This window comes from Biomphalaria glabrata, chromosome 12, assembly GCF_947242115.1.
Source record: "Biomphalaria glabrata chromosome 12, xgBioGlab47.1, whole genome shotgun sequence".
NCBI lineage: Eukaryota > Metazoa > Mollusca > Gastropoda > Planorbidae > Biomphalaria > Biomphalaria glabrata.
The window spans coordinates 25,497,319-25,514,191 of NC_074722.1; the positions used below are offsets into that span (position 1 = coordinate 25,497,319).

A 16,873-nucleotide genomic window follows, 5' to 3' on the forward strand; every position below is an offset into this window, starting at 1 on the left:
CCAGTGTTCCGCGGAACACACTTTGGGAAACACTGCATTAAACAAAGTGTCTTGAGGGGGTATTATTATAATGCAGGCAGATGACAAGGCTACAACTGAAGGGCCTTAGAAGTGTTAGTGCATATTCTATAATAAGAGGTTGCGGTCTGAATGAGGAAAGAGACAAAAAAGGAACTTATAGAATTTGAGAGACTACAAAATTGTTGTAAAGCTTTGTAATCCGAAGCGTAGCACGGGTATCAGCTATGTTTGTGTGTTTACACATAGTGTTAGGGTTTATATAGGATTAGGCTTTGGATAAAATTCCCCCCCCCCCTTTTTTTTCCAAAGTTCTGGATCCGCTAGTAGATTAATCAATATATATATATATATAGTACAGAAGGGATGATGATATGTTATCTGAATCTTGAAATACATCATCTAAATTTTACGCAAATAAGAGTTTTTCCCACATAGTGTCCGCATGATATAATTATTTAAAAAATTTTTAGTTCATAGTATGTACTTAAAATGGGGTATACGCTCTGACTATAATCTTCCCATAGTCTGACAGTGCCTTTGGAAAATACTTTTTTTTTCTTTCCAACTTCTCACTCCCAATGTTTGTTTGTTGTAATACACTTGACATGTTTCGGACGTTTTGACGTTCCTTCATATTTTAATACAATTACGTCCTAGACCAAACCTCCCACAGGTCGACGGGGGATAGCAGTGATCAGGGTTTGAACCCGGGATCATCGAACTACCGAACGACGGTCCAGAGCGCATACCACGCGACCAGACAGCCAATGGGTTGATAGTTCTTCTGTCCTAAATCCTTCGGCGATATTTTTATTTTGTATGATAGTGTCACATTTCCAAAACAGGTTTTTATATTTCAAGACTTTGGCACAGTTTATTATTAGTTTTCTCAAAGTTAACATTCACATATTCCTGAAAAAAAAAAGAGCTATCTACCTGTTTCGTTTATCCCGGGACAAACAAAGTCCCCAGCTTTGCATATCGCATGAAGCCAGTCTCCTTGTGTCTTGTACAGTGAATGGTTTACAGTTTTTAGCAGACATGATGGAGACTCCCATGGGTCACAGATACCTAGATGATTTGACGGTCAATAAATGCAGTATATTTTATTTAAAAACCTTGCCAGATTTTTTAAAATGTTGCAACTTTGTACTTTTAAATACTTTTCATTTCACCAGACTATCTCAGCTGGAAATTTTTTAAAAGTGGGGAAGGGGAGAAGAAGACGGGAACAACCATGATCCAGAGAGGGCAATATGTAACATTGGTTGACTTGGATAAAGGTAAGGGAGTTTCTTCAAAGAATCTCCACGAGACTATCTGGCATTCGCTGCTGGCGAGTTTATATCTAAGGTTTTAGTTTTTCTTATTCCTCCTACATTCTTTTGTTTTAAAATAAAATGACTGCATTTTAATTTTAATTTTTTAAATAATTAAGTAATTAATTATTCATAGCATATTTTTGTTAATTATTCATGACATATTTGTGAATAAGTGCTTGCATTACTATGTACTACATGAATGTCACTAATAAGTTGCACCCCTTGATGCACAGCTCCTTGTATGAAATGGTACATCACGGTGCGAATGCTTTCATGAACATGAAGAGGTAACGTACAAGTGACGTCAGAAAGCAGACAACGTGAAGCCTGGTCGCCAATTCATTATTTTTAGTGTTCTCAAATTCTATTGCTTAACATATACGTAACATATTTAGAATGACCACAAGCATTGCTCGATTTATTCTATCCTTCAAATATTATACAGTGTTAATTATCTCACTAATCACGTGGTACACAAAGCTTTCAAGATTTTAGTGCAGAGAGGTCGTTGTAAATTCAGACAAATGTAAAGGCGGTTATCGTTGTGCTGGCCACATGAAACCCTCGTTAACCATGGAACACAAGAAAAAAATGACCTTTTACATCATCTGCAAAATAAATCACAGGGTATGAAAGGTGTACTAAGCTTGTACACTTATAAGTTTCATTCACTGGGACTGTATAACCCTCTGCCATTAGCAGATTGAACATTGAGTATTAGAAGGGCCGGATTTAAGTAAGTGGAAGCCATGGGTAAAATTATTGTGAAGGCCCTGGGCAAGATTATTGTGGAGGCCCCTGCCCTGTTTTGAAGAGTGAAAATGGCCTCATATTATTGCTATGGGAATTGTAGATAAGAGTGATTATACAGTTCGTAGAATGTTCCTTCTTTTTTTTTTTTTTCATATCCAATATTTTTTTTTAATGTTTTATTTATGAAAGCCCCCTTTGAGGGAGAGGCCCTTTGTGCACTTCCGATCCAGATTGATGAAATTTCACTTTAGTAGGACATATAGAGTCATACTTTTTAATATATAAAAAATGAGCTGATTTATCCGTTCATTTTGAGCTATAAAATGTGGACTCTTTTTTTCATTAACATGATGTAAAAACTGAGTTTTAAAACTTATTTGCTGTTATCTATACACAAACAAAGAAATCCGAAAGAGTATCACAATGATGCCTGGACAACGTGAAGACTTTCTGATCATTTTTAATAAACGTAATCTAAGGATGTCAAGCCATATGACCAGATCCTAGGGCTCACAAAGACCCTCTGCGAAAAAAAAACCGAACCAGGGGAAAGAAGGACGACAAAAGAAGCGATGGGAATGGACGGGCCTGTCACTAAAAGATACTATTCAAAAAGTAAACTTCCCCTGTCAGACCTTGCGATCTATAGGGCAGATGATAAAAAGGTCATCCGTTTCTTTGGCCAACGGTTAACGAGGGTGTCATGTGGCCAGCACAATGACCAACCGCCTTTACTTTTCCCCATTTAATGCCAGGTACTCCAAAGATTCCGAAATGTAAAATCTCAGGATTCTAACCCGAGGCCCCTCCCCCCCCCCCTGTTCGAAAGCCAAGCGCTTTATCACTCAGCCACGGCGCTTCCTAACAGATACTATAATTCTAGCAAAAGTCAGAGAAATGGAAAGACGGTCAACAGACCATGTCTTGTGCTCCTGCTTTCTAACTGATAGGATAGGATGGGATAGATTTTATAGCATTCTTTTATATCTATCTATATATCTATATATCTATATATCTATCTATCTATATATATATATATATATATATATATATATATAGAGAGAGAGAGAGAGAGAGAGATTTACCTGGGTGAGTTAAACCTGTGACTCGATAGGGTGTGGACGTTTCAGTCCACGTACAGTTGGGATCTCCTAGCTCTTGACCATTGGTCATGCCATCCCCATCCGAGTCTTTATGACATAAAGTTGACGTCCACTTCTAAAAGTTCGAATGAATTACAACAAGAAAAACATTTTTAAAATACATTTTTTTAAAGACAACACCTCCATTATAAACTTAAAATAATATATATATATATATATATATATAATAATTTAAAATACTTTTGCTCGTAATTCGGCACCGTCAGCTTGATGTACCAAAGACGATACTTTATTGGGCCAGAGGTGCTTCTATAATTATGTAATTATTTATTGGTACTTTCACTTTATAGACATTAAGATCTAGACTTCTGATTTAGAAGTCTTAAGATCTAGTCAGTGGCGTAGCTAGGGTATTTGATGCCATGTGCGGCAATTTCTCATGATGCCCTTCAAAAAAAAGTTTAAAACAGCAAAAAGTGTCTAACTTCGAAATAAAGTGTAGTCATTATTTAAGGATGGCTATTTCGCAAAGAATCGATTTTACAAAATACAAGTGAATCTCACGTGCTTTCTAGCCTGCAAACTATCGATAATTTTATTGAAATCATTTTTTTCCCACTAGGTCTTGTTTAATAGACTAAATTGCCAGATTAGTGAGTCGTAGATTCGTCATCGTTGATTGTAAGTATTTCTTCATCAAAGTCAGTTTGCAAAACTTCGCTTGGATGTAGCCACACTAGCCACAAAAGTAAATAAAAAAATATTCGAATCAAGATGGAAAGATTAGATGACTGACATTTTTTTTTTATAAAACTCTAAAGCTTAACAGACTCCTATTTTGGAAGTTCGGAAACTTCTGGATAAACTGCGACAGTTAATTGAAGCTCCAGACAAAATTTGTTTTTGTCTATGTCGCTGGGAGAACCATCGAGATTGATTTCCATCAGAGGGTTCAATTAAGACGACTAAAATTCATATCTATCATGACTTTGTTCTTATGTGGTTATTATTTAATGAACAAAACGGTCCAAGGAAGTATTTCCATCGGTACCCCGACAAAATAGCACAGACAAAATAGCAACGACAAAACAGCGCGAACAAAATAGTGCCGACTAAATAGCGCAAAAAAAAATATATTTTAGTCATTTTGAAAGAAATACTTTAGATATCGTAAAATAGGAATGTTTTAATGTTATTGTCACGTACACTATGACCATATATGGTAACAGTTTCGGGTTGTTTGCCGACATAGCTTGACATAGCTGGGAAAAAAAAACAAGCATGTAATTAAATGAACTCCATTGGTTCCGAAAGTTAATTGTTGTACATTAGACTGCAATGATTGGTTGGTCTGGGAGGGGTAAGTTGTTGATCACGTGATTACAAGCTGAAGCCCGGATGAAGCATTTAGCTCCCGGCCAGTCTTGTCTCGGAAGTTGTAGTATTAACATCTAACTTGTACGTAACGTGAAATTGAGAATATATATTTTATTTGTATCAAGACTCAGATATACTATTGTGTAGATTCAATTCAAGTACATTTTAATCATTGTAACTATTTGTGAATAGTGTTTTCAAGTTATTAATTAAAGTAATTGTTTTTGGACGAAGAGAAGTTTCTTCATTGAATTTAGATCGTACTTAGATCATATCTGACAAGTAGTAACTCCTAGACCTAGATGATCCTCTTATCAATTGGCAACATTCTGTATGATCGTATTATCAACATAGATCTGTCTACTTCTATACGATCATCTTATCGAAAGATCATTTCAAGATCCTCGGCAATCACGATCATTGATGGAACAATATAGTTCAAGTCTGATTGTGACATCAACACCATTGATGATCGTGACAGTTATCATTATTTTTATTAGTCATTTTGCAGTAAACACTTTAGATATCTTACAACATAAATATGCAAACAGTAAGCAAAAATTATAATAAGCTGAAATGAATAATTTCAAAATATATCATTTAGTTACATTCCAAAAGTATACTTTGAAAACAGGCAAAGATACTTGTCAGATTTATACACACACACACACACACACACACACAAACTTGTCACAAAGTTCAATTGTAGGAAATATCACGTAGAGATTCCATCAGTGCTTGAACGGGGTCACCACATTTCAAAATCATATTTTTTAGAAAGTTATGCATTTTAAACAATGGTGAAAAAGGGGAATGATCTCAAATATAAAGTACTCTCGTTTTCTGCAAATATGACATACTTTAAGATCAATTAATATTGAAAAAGAGACATCAACAAAAATGCTGCCCAGGACATTAAATTACTAATAATCAGGTACTTTTATACACATCATATATAAGCCAGCGCTATTTTGTCGGGAAATTTCGCGCTATTTTCTCGGCGCTATTTTGTCTGCCATCAGTAACTCTTTTTTCGTGTGTGTTGATAGAAACTCTATCTTCATCTTTTTTTTCGCCTGGCAATTTTTTTTTAGTGGCCATTAAGTTTTTGAGGCTCTGCATGACAATGTATAATAAAATTTTGATCCATATTTTAGGTGTATTGTGGAAGATAATCGAGAAATATTTGCTTTTTATATTTTCTGTGTGATTTTTGTTTATTTTCATGAACGTTTATATTACAATTATTCGTTTTTATTTTGTTAAGATATGTACTTTTGTTTTGGTCTCTCAGGAATGGATCGTACTTAAATAATAATTTCACTCCACAATATTTCTTTAATTTTGTACTACCAATTCTACATTAACTAGTTCGCTATGCACACGAAGTGCCAGATTCTGCTTTAAGAGGAAACTCATGATGTCCAAGATTCTCTACAAATAATCTCTTCACATTTTTCCCCTCTTGCTTATTCAAATATTAAGCCTTATTGTCAATATTGTTGCCTAGTCACAGACAAAAGTCAAGTTCCCTCCAATCAAGTGATGTGTGGCTGAGAGGCTAAACCGCTTAGGGGATTTGAGTTCGAATCCCGACTCTAGCAGGGGTGTATTTTCAGAGCGGTGGGAAAACCTTCTCCCATATACCCCCTACACCTATTTGTCTACAAAAGAGATTGGACCAATACCAATCAGTGATTTAAGAAAAAAAAACAGCATTATAAACGTGTCCATAACCTGTGCATTGAACAATGAAGTAACATTATGTATGGCTTAAAAAAGTAATAGTTGCCTTCAGAGATTTAAACAAATCTGGCAAAATTTGATTCCAGCTGGTCTACAGCTTACATTTAATTTAAGAAAGAATATAGGACATCACAAATTACCAAAAACAAATAAATGTGTTTTGTGAAGTTTTACTGAGAAAGTTTGTCCTCAGTTTGATACCCCCCACCACTTGATGTCTCCCACCACTTGATGCCCCTCACCACTTGATGCCCCGTACGGCTCGCACCACCCGCACATTGCTAGCTACGCCACTGGATCTAGATCTAGCTGTAGAGTTTCTATATCTAGAATCTAGATGTAATCTCTACTAGAGTTACGTAAAAAATAGCCTATAAGCAAAGCTAAGATAATTTATTAATAAACATTGTGAATTTTAAATGTAATAAACAACTCAGTTTTTGGTTCACTGCATTTGACTACGTCATGTTTTTATTTAAAGCCAAATTTAAATTTATTTCTTTTTTTTTTTACTTTGAAAACTTATAGCGTTCAAACTTAGATATAGTCCTATTGCTTCCAGTTCGTCAAAACTGAGAAATGTAACAAGCAAGTTCATGTGCTTATCTCATGTACTATCGAATGCCCTTACCTCTACATACATGTTGTAATGTGTCATCAGTCATAAACAAGAAAAAAAACATTTTTGAATTTTTTTTTTTAAATAGACAAACCTCCTTGATACAAAGTATAGAGCGACTCTTTTTCTTTTCATAACTAATAAATGTTAGATTTTGTTAAAATGGAGCTTTTTTTTTTTTCACTCCGTCCAGTTTGGGTCAGTCATGTTTTAATAGATCTAGAATCTAGACGAACAATAATAAATCTGTACGATTAGAAATATTTTTACCAATAGTTTTTGTTTAGCACCATTTCGTGCCTTTAGCATTCTCAATGCTTGATGACCCTATCACTTGTCTGGACCAGTTGGAAAAGGGAGGGTGATAAAGAAGGGAGTATCTCGTGAATGTTACCGTGATCGCTTTTTAAATATATTTTATTTTAAAATGGCCAATACACTAACCACTGTGCCATCGAAGTGCTTATGAAAATAAAAGGTTTTATAATTATCTATTGTTAAGTTCAAACAACTAATTCTCTATACAAAGGGAACTAATTCAACTTATACTACCTAATTAGTCAAGTACATTTTTTTCCGATACCAAAAAAAAAATAAATAATTTGCAAAAGTTTTTCAACTAATTGGCTATTTTTTTTTAATCGATTCTTGATTCAACTTGAATCGAGATTAAGTGTGAGAGAAATAACGTGAACAAACCAGAGTCAGACAAGAGTTAATTGATATAAGCTTTGAAAAAATAAAACGTGTTTAGCCCCGCCACGCTCCCAACCCTTACCGAGAAAGAATCCTCTTGGCTACGCTCATAGAATCTGATGACTTGTATGCTTTAGTCTTATATTGAAGAAAGGGTTTCATCGTAAAAAAAATTTGGAGGGGGTTTCAAATTAAAAACCCCTTTGGCTACGCTCATGGAACAAGATGCCTGTTGTTTGCATCATTATTTGTTTTATAAAAGATGGGGGTTTTAACTAGAGGTTTTTTTTATTTTAAACTTAAAACCCACCTTGGATGGCTGTAGAAAAAACAAACAAGGTTACCAAAGACAGTTTGTGTGGAAACACAAACTCAAAATCGGCCCCCGAAGTGGTCCACCCAGGCAGGCTTCAATATTTTCAGAAAAAACATCCGAATGAAATTATATCAAAGACAAAATGAGAGATAAGAATGGAGGTAGCTTTTTCTCTTTAAAAAAATACTTGCCTAACTGATTTTAAAAATTAGATTTTTCGCTTTCAGAAAAAAAAAAAGTAGCCGTTGCATCAGAACTTTGAATGGTCTAAAATATTGTGATGTCCGATTTTCAATATCTTTTCTAGTTTACGAGATCTTAACGGGACAGACGGACAGACTGACAGACTTTTCACACAAAACTAATAGCGTCTTTTCCCCTTTCGGGGGCCGCTAAAAATCAGTCGCAAAATTCCACCCCTTTGTGAGAGGGGGTTTCATTTCGGGGGGGGGGGGAACTCGGCTACCCCCTGATCTCTGAACCTACCCATTGATCGTTAAAAATAAGAAAAGGTTATGTGATTGAAATGTGTCAACATTGTGGCTTGCGTCACATAACTACACGCTTTATAGAACTTCTTTTAGTGTGTACTTCTAGTCTTTCAATTTTAAGAAAAGCCAAAAATAGACTTAGAGCTACGGAGAAGCTAGTAAAGTGTAAGACAATCTCTTCGTTATAAATTGAAGAACTGGATGGCTGCTTGGTCGTACGGTTTGACCGCTGGACTGTCGTTTGGATGTATCGATGGTCTCGGATTCAAACCCTACCCGCTCCAATCCCCCGTCGTCCTGCGGGAGGTTTGGACTAGGAAGTAAACGATCTTCAACTCTGAAGGAACATCCGAAACATGTAAAACATTTTACATACAAACATTTTACAACTGATTTGGCTCCCTGAAGGTATCATTTAGGAGGAACTACTTTCTTTTTTCTTAGTCTTAACGAATACGAAATATGACCTACACTTAATGTCTGCTAAAAGCACTAGGATTGTTCACTTACATGACCTTCAGCAGCAAAGTCTAGGCCGAATGCATTTCGAAGTCCAGTGCCAGCGTCGATAAAGTGACCTACGCCTTGCCATTTAGTGTCGGTCTTACAGGGATGAGGAACAGAGTCTCCGTTGGGAATCTTTGTCTGATACAGCATGTAACCAAAGGCGTGATTCCACACCAACAGAAACGTCAGACACCTGGATATGTGCCAACTATTTTAGTTAATACTGTTTCGAGAAGTTTTAATCACCCTATTTTTTTAATAACTGCATTAGATTTATAATTAAATTTTTTTACTTTTTCATGATATTATTTTATTTATTAGTTGCATATAGATATATATATTATAACCCTGCCATGCACACCGCCATCCAAGTTAGTGCAGAAAGTGCGTACTGTTAGAAACTAGATTGAAAAGGATGTTTACATTAAAAAGAAGCAACGGAGTCCCGCCCAAGTCTAGAACTTATAAAGACGCTGCGCTCAATGCAGACAATATTATATGTGTTTGTGATGTCCTTTTTTGAATAAACATCTTATTTAATAAATGTGTTTTAATGGTTGGTTGTTTATAGTTAAGTCCGGGAGTTATGTTTGAAAATCTGTTGTTTTTTTTCTCTGTTATTGGGTAGGAGCTCAAAGTAAGCACGCTCGAAACCATTGTTTCAAACAACTCAGACTGTAACAGCAAAATGATCAAGACCAAGACCATTACAGTTTGCGAGGCATTGAAGAGGTGGATAGCTTCACCTAAACTGGCAGTATCATGAACTAGCATGGAGGAAAAGATGCAGATGTTAGAATCCGCGTCAGTAAAGCTCGAGCAGCCTTCAATGGGCTGAAAACACCTAAGGATCCAAATAAGCACCACCACCAATGTTCTTCAACATCATTGTGAAGCCAATACTATTTTATAGAACAGAGACCTGGATAATAACTTTTACCACCATCAAGAAATTTCAGGATCTATCAGTAACTGTCTATAGGAAATTATTGAGGTCACAAAGATCATCAATGAAGAATTGTAGCAAAGAACTAAGCAGCAGCACATTAAAAAGGCTTTCCTTTAGAGACGCTGTCGATTGATACACACGCAAGCCTGCATCCAACATCACGACAAGCTCTACCTGGAACCCTAAAGAAAAGAAAAAGAGGAAGCGCCCAGAGATACAAGGCGCCGAGATTTGGGTGAAAATGCGAAGCAGATTAATTATAGATCTAGATTTTATATAGCGCTACTTTCATGCTTATAGCATGCTCAGAGCGCTATGGTCCAATCTCGACCAGTGGGGGGGGGGGGGGGGGGGGGAGGGGAGAAGGTTGGGAAACACAAATCTGCTCGAACCTCGAGCCCCTTTCATAGGTAGCCAAGCCAAGTTCAAGCGTACTTAGCCTCTAGACCACGCTGCCCAGATGAACACAACGTGGGGGACAGTTGGAGAAACTCGTTAAGAACCGAGCCGCCTGGAGGAAGCTGATTGGAGTCATATACCCCAGACGGAATCACAGGCAGAGATTTGTTTATCTCAAAACAATTCTTCAATATTGCTCATAGATAACTTTAACTAATTCGCATCTTTGATAATCTAAAATGATCAGTATGGAAGAAACAAGTAGAAAAAAAAAGCAGACGACAGAAGAAACATAAGAACAAAAAGCATAAACATCCAATAACTTACTACTTTTAATTTCATTTTCGTGATATAATCATTCAAAGACATTAAAACATAGTTATTATTGTCGTTGCTATTGTTGTTGTTCATAGTGTTATTGATTTTTCAATTGTCACTTTGAAAATATTTACTATATTCTTGGTTATTTAAATATGTATGTAAGACGCGATGAAAGAAATATAATTTGTTTTGAAAAGCTAAATAATTACCGTAATGTCTTTATTTCTGCCATCTTCAATGAGAACAAACTCTATGCAGTATAAATCCGGGTACTTCAACACTAGTGCAATTTAATAATATGGAAGATTGTCATAAGTATCTTACAAGTGTTATTAACGTTTCGTCCCTGTAGCGGCTTTGTCAGGATCAGGAAGTGCTTTGTGTTCATATGGGGCGACATCATATTTTTTTTAATTTTAAATAGAGAGAGAGAGACAAACAGAGAGAGAGAGCGAAAAACAGAGAGAGAGAGAAACAGAGAGAGAGAGAAGCCAGGCATTAAATAATAGGTGCGTTAGTTTCAAGGCATGAGAAAGCGCTAAACGTCAACAAGATAGATCACGAGAAGGACAGGTAGGACGATCTTAGAGGTCAGAGGTGAAACGTACCCAATATATGGTGGGTTCGCCTGTCAAGGGGAAGGTGGGAAAAAGTTTTAATGGCTGTCAGTGTCACATAGTACCATAGACGGAATAACTGTAAGAAGCGTAGGCACAGTAAGTTAGGCTACCAAGGAAGATTGAACTGACACCCAGTGTGTTCCCTTGGAGCACAGATAGAGATTTGGGATTCCACATAGACACTTTAGCCTAGTCTAGAAAGTCAACCATGCCGTTTGAGACAATAGAAAAAGGCAGTTTTCTCGATGAATTTGATGGTTCCCGGACAAAATAGCGCGAACAAAATAGCGCCGACAAAACAGCGCGGAAAAAATATTTTTAAGTCATTTTGCAAGAAATACTTAGATATCTTAAAATATGGATTGAGCCAATTTTTTTATTTTTATGTAATCATTTTTTTTAGTCATTTTGCAGAAAACAGGAGATATCTTAAACATTATGCAAAAATTTCAAAATATAGCATTTATTTATATTCTAAAAATGCACTTCAGAAACACGCAAACATACTTCCATACTTGTCACACACACACACAACTTGTCACAACGTTAAACTGTATGCAATAGAAACTTCATCAGTGGCTTGTTTCCGTACATTAGCAATATAGCTGCAAGACGTCTATTAAGTTGGAGGTACTTTGTCTTGCTGCAGCTTTACTTCGTTCTCCAGCATTGTACCTCAGAATCTTGTTCTTAGTGTTCAACTGTTCTCTAAAGAGTTGTGAGATTAACTTGTAGACACTGGGATGATGACCTGTCAATAGCCGCAATGCATGGTGCCATCCCTCCACTGTTTGTTCGTAGGAGATTGTCCCGTACCCAACCTCTAACATTACATAATGCTATAGCACATCTCGGAGTCACTCTGCGGTTTCGTCTCTGGCGACCAATACAGTTGTCCTCCCAATAGTCATACAACATCAGGCCGAGCATCATCTAGATCTTTGCACTATTTACATCGGCAGGTGGAACCAATGAGATGAAACAAACATTTGCCGAGATAAGTGATCGCAAGCTTAACTAATCCAGACACACCAAAGTTTGCCAATGTTGCGGCAAGAGACGCTCTGGTTTGATCAAAGAGAGATTCCGCAGGTAATCAAGATTTCTAATTATACTATAACACACCTCTGTAACACTCACATCATCATACCTAACCCTTGAACGGGGACACCACATTTCAAAATCATTATTATATTTTTACATTTGAAATATTGGTGAAAAAGAGAATGAGATACTCTCTTTCTCTGCAAATATGGCATACCATTACATCTATTGTGGGAAGCGTGGTCATAGCGCTTTGAGAAAGCTAAAAGCATGAAATTGTGCTAAACAAAAACAATTGGTAAAAATATTTCTAATCGCACAGACTTATTATTCTTAGTCTAAATCTATCGAAAAACACACCGGCTGATTTGTTCCCTGGCTTCTTTATATTGCTTTGTTTTGTTTGTTTTTTGCCGGAACATCTTATTTTTCTTTTTTTTTTTTTGCAAATTTCAGTAAATGGGTCACATGTTAAGGATCCCCCTAATATACTTTATAGCCCATGCATTAGTGTATTTGCTGCTTTCAAATTTAACTCCCAATTTCTTTTTCTTTCTCTCTCTCTCTCTCTCTCTCTCTCTTGCTTGCCAAGAAAAATGGGATAGCTTTATTTGAAAAGTTTGAACACGCACATAAATATCATGTGCTAACAACACATTGCAATATTGGCTACTTGTGTTCTGTCTTACATACTTGAAGTCTGTCTTACAATCTTCATTAGAAATATTAATAACAAAGTCACAGTCAATGTCGTTCAACTTCAAGGAACTTAACAATTTCTTCCTTTAAAACCCATATTCTTCTCGATACTTTGCCAATGCTAACCCAGCGGTTACTGCAGTGGTACTGAACATCGGAGAGTTGTGTTTCTAAATCAAGTAGGCTACTTCTCAGAACTGCCAGTGGTTAAGTCTCCTAGCTCTGGGTTGGATCACTGATTTAATTGGGTCAATAACATGTTTGATATTCAATTCAGCTTTGCACAAACTTTCCCCTGTAGAGTTTATGGTAGGGATATTGTTCTTCTATTTATTAACAAATTAATGTTTTTCTCAGTCAAAGCACGGCTCCATCGGCGTTTACACTCTCGTTCCATGATACCTAACTCTTTCAACACAGTTCTTCCTAGCATTGAATGAATACTGGCCTTTGCGTCGGATATTTTCGACATATTGCCAATTTGAATCACCTTTTTTTATTTTAAACGTTTTAGATTGTCACGTACACAATGCTTCTTTGGCCTCTTCATCATAAATATCAGAAGTTTCAATAGTTTATATAGATATTAAAAACTATTTATTTTTAATATATTTGCATTTTTTATATGTATAATCTGTCGGCACACAAAACTTCTGTTGGTTCCGCGGACCGCATAAAACACTATGGCGGGCCGCGTGTGGCCCGCTCCATAATTTGCCCACCCCTGAAATAGAGCAATACTTGTTAAACTTATGAAGAAGGAGTATTTGTACAAATTTGTCCTAGAAGAATGATAAATTATTGGCGATGATGCAGCTCATGATTCATGCGCCATACGTTTATATTTATACTAGATATATGTTACCCGCGACCCGCGGGTCTTTATTTGCGCATTACTGTTGATTTAGTAACTGAGAGTGTTTTGTAAACAATTAAACGAAATAATAATGTAATAAGTAAAGCAAATGTGTCAATATAAAAATAGTGTGAATGAAGCTATCAAATCAAAATAGCTAATAGGCTTAAATCTTTTTTTTTTTTTTTTTTCAAATTAAAACATTTGCTTGTAGGCCTACATATATTTGATTAAAATTTGAGATGAATAGACTAAATTTTGTATGTTCATGTGTATAAAGTATAAAGTATATATTGAGGTAGACATAGATCTAAATCTACACTAATCTAGAGTTAAACATTGGCTTTTATAGAGTTCATTCTGTGCTGTGCATGCGTGACCTTTTTTCATGAATGAATATAGGCCTATCTCAACACGGCTACGCAGCTTTAGCGAACAGCGAACGAATGTATTAAAATGCTTTAGAAAAACAAATTTGAATGTTAATTTGATTAAAATATGAAATGAATGGACAATAATTAGTATATTTATGTGTTAAAGCACAAAACTATCTTTGCGAAAAGAAGTTTTATCATCTTAGAGTTCAATAAGAGTTTTAGACCTAGGCCTAGGAATAGACTCAGTAGAGAGATGTGTTAATGTGTAACCATTGGTAATGTCTAATGAAATAATGTTCGCCAGGAAATCTGTAGTCACAGATATCAGGAACTAATTTATGTAAAAAATGCTTTTGAATAATCTAGTGGATTGGATTTAGATGTATGTTAAACTTAGCTAATAATCCATTCACGTAATTTCTCTTTCGTTACGAAAATAAAATTAGTTTTGCGAAAATGGGTTTACCCGAGGTCGATACATTCTTATCTATTAAAAAACGAAAAGAGCGATAGCTTTGTTAAATGAATGGGATTATAAAGTGAACAATTAAACGAAATAATTTTTAGTACGCGATTCATGAATGAATATAGATCTAAGCCTATCTCAACTCGGCTTCGTGGCTTTCGTAAATGTATGTAGCTTTAGAAAACCAAATTTGAATGTTTATTTGATCAAAATATTAAATGAATGGACTTTAATTAATATGTTTATATGTTAAAGTATAAAACTATCTGTGCGAAGAGAAGTTTTATCATCTTAGAGTTGAATTAGAGTTTTAGATCTAGGGATGGGATTATAAAGTAAACAATTAAACGAATTAATATTTAGTACGCGATTCATTACGGAATTGTCTAATGAAAGAATGTTCGTCAGGAAATCTGTAGTCACAGATATAAGGAACTAATTTATGTAAAAAATGCTTTTGAAACACATAATTGAAGGTTAATTTTATTATATAATGAAATCAATGGATCTTCTTTTGTATTTTCATGTGTCAAAGTAAAAAACTATCTGCGCAAAGTGTATTTCTTAAAATTAGATCTAGGTCTAAATCCTTTCTATCTTTTCTCATGTCAACATTGTAGACATGGCCTAGATCCATAAAATACTATAGCTGTAATAGAGTCGGACAACTTTTTTTTTTTTTTTTTTGAGGGTCTTAAGTTTGTTTTAGGGCTACAATACATACACTACGGTCTAAATTGGTACCCAAGGAACATTCCTGCCTAGTTTTATCAAGATTGGTCAAGCGGTTTTGATGTCTATAAGTAACATACATCCATACACCACACATTCTAGCGAGTCACTATTGCGGAACAGGCATGTTTGCGGAACAGCTCGTCGAAATTAGTTAAAATCTACTTTATTTTGAAATTTTCTGCTAAACTACTCTAACGGTACTGCGCATAGTCCATTTCTCTACATTTTCGATATACAGGGTTTCCTTTAACAGCAGAAAATTAATTTTGACTCCAGGTTAAAGTTGACAGGTGTGGAATCGTCCATTATTTTTCACGTACCAGGAGAACCGCATATGTCAAGGCTTAAGGCTTTTTAAAAATGATAATGACCCATCACCTGCATGATACACCTAATTTTCGGTTTATAAATGGATGTGAAAAAATGTAATTTCATAGCTATCCTTCTGGAATTCAATTTTTAAAAAATTGGGAGGTGTTTACCCAGGTTTTACCTTTTTAAAGATAGTCACAATTGTGGAACACTATAGATGTTATTCATTTGACCTGCGCATTTAGCTTAATATTTACATAAGGATTTGGATTTTCGGAATTTAAATATGAGTTTGCATTAGTATACATAAATTTAAAAACATTTAGTGAATAATATTAGATATAATATAGAATTTATGATTACCAGACGTCCAGAAAAAAAGTAGACAAATCATAATATCATATAGACCTATATAATATTACCTTTTACCTTTACCTATCCCTTAGTCTGTTGGACCGTTGGGGCACCAGGCAAGATTTGTCGACCGTCTTTCTCCATTCCTCCCTTTTTTTTGCCTTGTTCAGAACCTCTCTCAATGGCAGGCCTGTCCATTCTTTAATGTTGTCCTCCCATCGCTTTTTCTGTCTGCCTCTTCTTCTTTTCCCTGGCACTGTTCCTTGAAGAAAGGTCTTTGCGAGCCCCGTAGATCTCGTAATGTGGCCAAAGGTTTTTAGCTTTCGTTTTTTCACAATAGTAAGCAGGTCGTCATGAGCTCCGATCGCTACAGTAACACTGTCTCTGATTTCTTGGTTTGTGATGCGGTCTTTGAATGTGATGCCTAGGATCCTTCTGTAGCATCTCAATTCCATTGCTAGGATCTATATAATATTAATATAACAAAAAAGAATATGTGGAAAATAAACCTTGTAAGGAAAATCAGAGTAGTGTGACGTCAATTACAATTAAAGAAGAGGTAAAGAATCTAAAATGTGAGTCTTAGATCTAATGTGTGTCTTTAGCTTTAATTTAAAAAAAAAAAGTGTAAAGAGTAAGGAGTTCAAGTATTATATAAGACTTTATATAGGCTTTGTTCCGACATTTTTACCGTGTTCCGCAATTGTGACTTCTTAAAAAATCCTGTTCCGTAATTGTGACTGACCATATCTCAGTCGAGTTGAATTTTTAAATTTAAATATGTGTTGAA

At 35.5% G+C, this 16,873-nt stretch overlaps 1 protein-coding gene across 2 annotated transcripts in view; it reads right to left on the bottom strand.

Annotated features, from left to right (window-relative positions):
- LOC106056824 (DBH-like monooxygenase protein 1) overlaps positions 1–11,020 on the bottom strand; it is a 36,621-nt gene extending 25,601 nt beyond the window's left edge. Inside the window, exons 1-4 of one of the 2 annotated variants that reach the window (XM_056006546.1) lie at positions 10,830–11,020; positions 8,955–9,144; positions 3,182–3,314; positions 958–1,092 (exon numbers count right to left, since the gene is read on the bottom strand). In XM_056006546.1, coding sequence (XP_055862521.1) covers positions 958–1,092; positions 3,182–3,314; positions 8,955–9,144; positions 10,830–10,852 — 481 coding nt within the window. In that variant the 5' untranslated portion in view covers positions 10,853–11,020. The remainder of the gene's footprint in view (positions 1–957; positions 1,093–3,181; positions 3,315–8,954; positions 9,145–10,829) is intronic. The other variant, XM_056006547.1, reaches the window with a different exon arrangement.
- Positions 11,021–16,873: the final 5,853 nt, after the last annotated feature.